General features: G+C 41.0%; 1 protein-coding gene across 1 annotated transcript; it reads left to right on the forward strand.

Annotated features, from left to right (window-relative positions):
- The first annotated feature begins 2,229 nt into the window (after window positions 1-2,229).
- LOC126413253 (piggyBac transposable element-derived protein 2-like) lies at window positions 2,230-3,327 on the forward strand. Its single transcript, XM_050083154.1, has one exon. It carries the CDS (start codon window positions 2,230-2,232, stop codon window positions 3,325-3,327), a length of 1,098 nt encoding a protein of 365 aa, XP_049939111.1.
- Window positions 3,328-3,655: the final 328 nt, after the last annotated feature.

Genomic DNA, 3,655 nt, shown 5'->3' on the forward strand with positions numbered 1-3,655 from the left:
CTCCTAATCTCTTCTGCAACGTCACTGGGAAGCTTCAGAATTGCCTATTCTGTGATATCTCGGACTGGAGCTGTCCGTGTTGTTGGTGGATATTTCAGACAGGGATGTAGGTTTTCAGTGAAGTTCACAAAGGAAGTGGAAAAATGTTCAAATGTATGTGAAATCTTATGGGACTTAACTGCCAAGGTCATCAGTCCCTAAGCTTACACACTACTTAACCTAAATTATCCTAAGGACAAACACACACACCCATGCCCGAAGGAGGATTCGAACCTGCGCCGGGACCAGCCACACAGTCCATGACTCCAGCGCCCTCAGACCGCTCGGCTAATCCCGAGCGGCCGAAGTGGAAAAAGATGGAACTTTGTCATTCCTGGATGTCTTGGTAAGAATAAAAACCTGTGGTGTACTGGGACATAGCGTCTATCGCAAATCATCTTACACGGAGGTATGCTTGCATGGCACACGTTGTCATCACCTTGCACAACGCGGTGGTGTCTTAATCTGTTTGGTGCATAGAGCACATGTGTTCTCAGGTGCCGACAGTCTACCTGGTGAGGTACGACACCTAAGAGCGGTATTCCAACAGAGAAGCTGTTCCGATAGACGGATACGCCATGCATTCCACTGTAGGGAAATTCGAGGCAGGGATGTAAATGGAGATGCGGAGGTACCCACTGCAACGGCGTTCTTGCCTTATTTTGGCGGCGTGTCTTCAAGAATAGAAAGAATGGTCAAAAGGAGCGACATCAGTTGTGTTCTTCGGCCACCAGCAAAATTGAGGAATTTATTGTGTTCGGTTACAGGCGACCTTGGCCCTAGAGAACGTGGCGTGTACAAGATGCAATGCCAGCGCGGAAAATCGTATACTGGGCAGACATGACGAACCGTGCAAGAACGTTGCGTCGAACACCATCGTCATACAAGCCCGGGGCAATCTGATAAATCAGCGGTAGCGGAGCATTGCCTGGACATGAGGTATCGCATGTTCTACGAAAAGACTGAAATTTTATCCCCAGCGTCATCTTTCTGGGACTGTGTTGTTAAGGAGATTATACATGTTCGTACGGCGGACAGTTTCATTAACAAGGATACAAGTTTTCAGTTAAGCGCCGCATGGAATCTAGCACTGGTTGTCATTAACCCTTTCCAGTCCAGTGATGCCATATGGCATCATCATATTTAACTTTTTCCCAAGGCCAAACTATTTGTTCAAAGATTATAAACAAGTGTGCAGGGCTTTCTAAAGTTCATTGTTCTTAGGTTGGTTACCGCGAATTCGTTAAAACAGAGAGCACCAGGCTACAATGCCATGACAAAAGTATTGTTGCATGGTGTCCACGGTACAGTGCACCCAGCTCCACTTTCAAAATATTATATCAAGGTAAAGGAAGCAAACTAATATAAAAGTTGCACTAATAAGTTATTGTTGAAAGTGTAAATTAACCAGTAAACACCTTGAAAATAATGCTAGTTAAGGTAATTTTCTGCCTGGAAGTCACAAACATGTGTGATTCCATTTGGCATCATTGGGCATTTGTTGTGTTACCAAATGTAGTACATGCAATAACTTCGACTGAAGTTCACCATAATGTGTAGTTCTAATATTTTCAATTTTTTTTGAAGCTTTATTATACTAAGTAATATTAATATGTTAAAATTTTTATTGATATAATTATCAGTTTTTTTTGCTGCTTTAGTAAAAAATTCCTGGTTTGTTTCCAGATGATTCGCAATCATAAATCATTATCAGAAGAAGAAATATTGCTGCTTCTCGAAGGTGATTTATCTGATTTGGACCTTGATACGTCTGATGTGGAGGAAGAGACTGAAAATGCTCGGCAGCAGGACCCTACTGCACTGGATATACAGTTTCTTCAGGGAATGGACCATGATATGGTTGAAATTCTGGACCCTCAAGCCAATGATGAAGATGATGTTCCCTTAGTTTCAAGATTACTTGCTGAGCCAAACCTTGCACCAAGTCATTCAGCTCAGAAAATTCAGTGTGATACACGCCGGGATCTTCGGTGGAGAATGAAGGACATTGAAATGTTCGTGAAGTAGAAATGTATATAGGGATAAACATCCTAGCAGGTGTTGTGAAAATGCCTAGTTACAGAATGTACTGGGGCAGAGGCTACAAGATTTTCGCCAATAGCTGACTCAATGCCTAGAAATAGGTTTGATAAGTTAAGAAATTATTTACATGTGAATGACAACACTAAAATGAAACAAAGAGAGGACCCTGATTATGACAAGCTGTTCAAGGTGAGACCATTTGTTGACAAAATCAAACAAGGTTTTTCAATTACTAAACCTGAGGAATATCATTCAGTGGATGAATTAATCATTCCTTTCAAAGGTCATTCATCCCTGAAACAGTATGTAAAAAGCAAACCACACAAGTGGGGTATAAAAGTTTTTGCCTGTGCTGGTTCTAGTGGAATTGTGTACGATTTCGAAACATACCGAGGGAAGGGAACTGTACATAATGATACTGGTCTTGGTATAAGTGGTGATATTGTGATAAGGCTTGTGGAAGGACTGCCAAAATATAAAAATTTTAGAGTGTTTACAGACAATTGGTTCACTTCTTACAATCTTATTTCTGCCCTGAAAAACTATGGCATTTTGGCTGTTGGAGCTGTTAGACTCACAAGACTTCAAGGCTGCAATCTAAAAGCAGACAGTGAGCTGAAAAAGCAGGGACGAGGAGCATACGATTATCGAACTGAAACAGAAAGGAACATCACAGCGCTGAAGTGGTATGATAACAAATCCGTCGTTCTTGCATCATTATACAAAGGAGTAAGTCCAGTAGAACCTGTGAAACGTTGGTCAATGGGAGAACTAAAATATATTGATGTTCCGGGGCCAGACATTGTTAGAGAACATAACCCTTCGATGGGAGGAGTTGATCTGCACGACATGCTGCTTGCTTTGTATAGGAGTAATATTGGTGTGAAAAGATTTTATCTAAGGATCGTATTCCACCTCCTTGACATGTGTGTGGTGAATGCGTGGCTCCTATACCGCCGACATTGCAGACAAAGAGGAATTACCAAACACATGTCTCTGTTGATTTTTCGGTCTGATGTAGCTCATGGACTACTAAAAGCAGGAGACATTTTGGTAAGAAGACGAGGAAGGCCATCAGATGACAGTCCATCGCCTACAGTTGTGAAGAAACGAGCCGCATTGTTTCCCAGCACAATTGATGATGTGAGGTACGACAACATTGGACACTGGCCACAGCATGTAGAAAACAAACAGATGCAAATTGTTCATTACAGCATATTCTCGAACGAAATGCATCAAATGTAATAAACTTCTTTGCTTTACCAGAGACAGGAACTGTTTCTTAAATTTTCATGTAAAGTAACAATCATGCTGTAAAAAAACATAAAATTGTCCTGAAATGCAAGTTGCATTATTGTATGCACTAATTTTTCGTTAATAAACTGCATATTCATTCGAGTTCCGTTACCAAGCACTGTGACATCCCAACCACCTGACTGAAGGAAACAAATCCTGCCCAATGATGCCATATAGAGTCATCCCAAATTTCCCTCCAAAAACAAAAATATAACAATATTTCTGATAAATATATATTATTCCAATCATTATGTAGGGAAATACGCGAAAAAATATT

Source organism: Schistocerca serialis, chromosome 7, assembly GCF_023864345.2.
Source record: "Schistocerca serialis cubense isolate TAMUIC-IGC-003099 chromosome 7, iqSchSeri2.2, whole genome shotgun sequence".
NCBI classification, from domain to species: Eukaryota; Metazoa; Arthropoda; class Insecta; order Orthoptera; family Acrididae; genus Schistocerca; species Schistocerca serialis.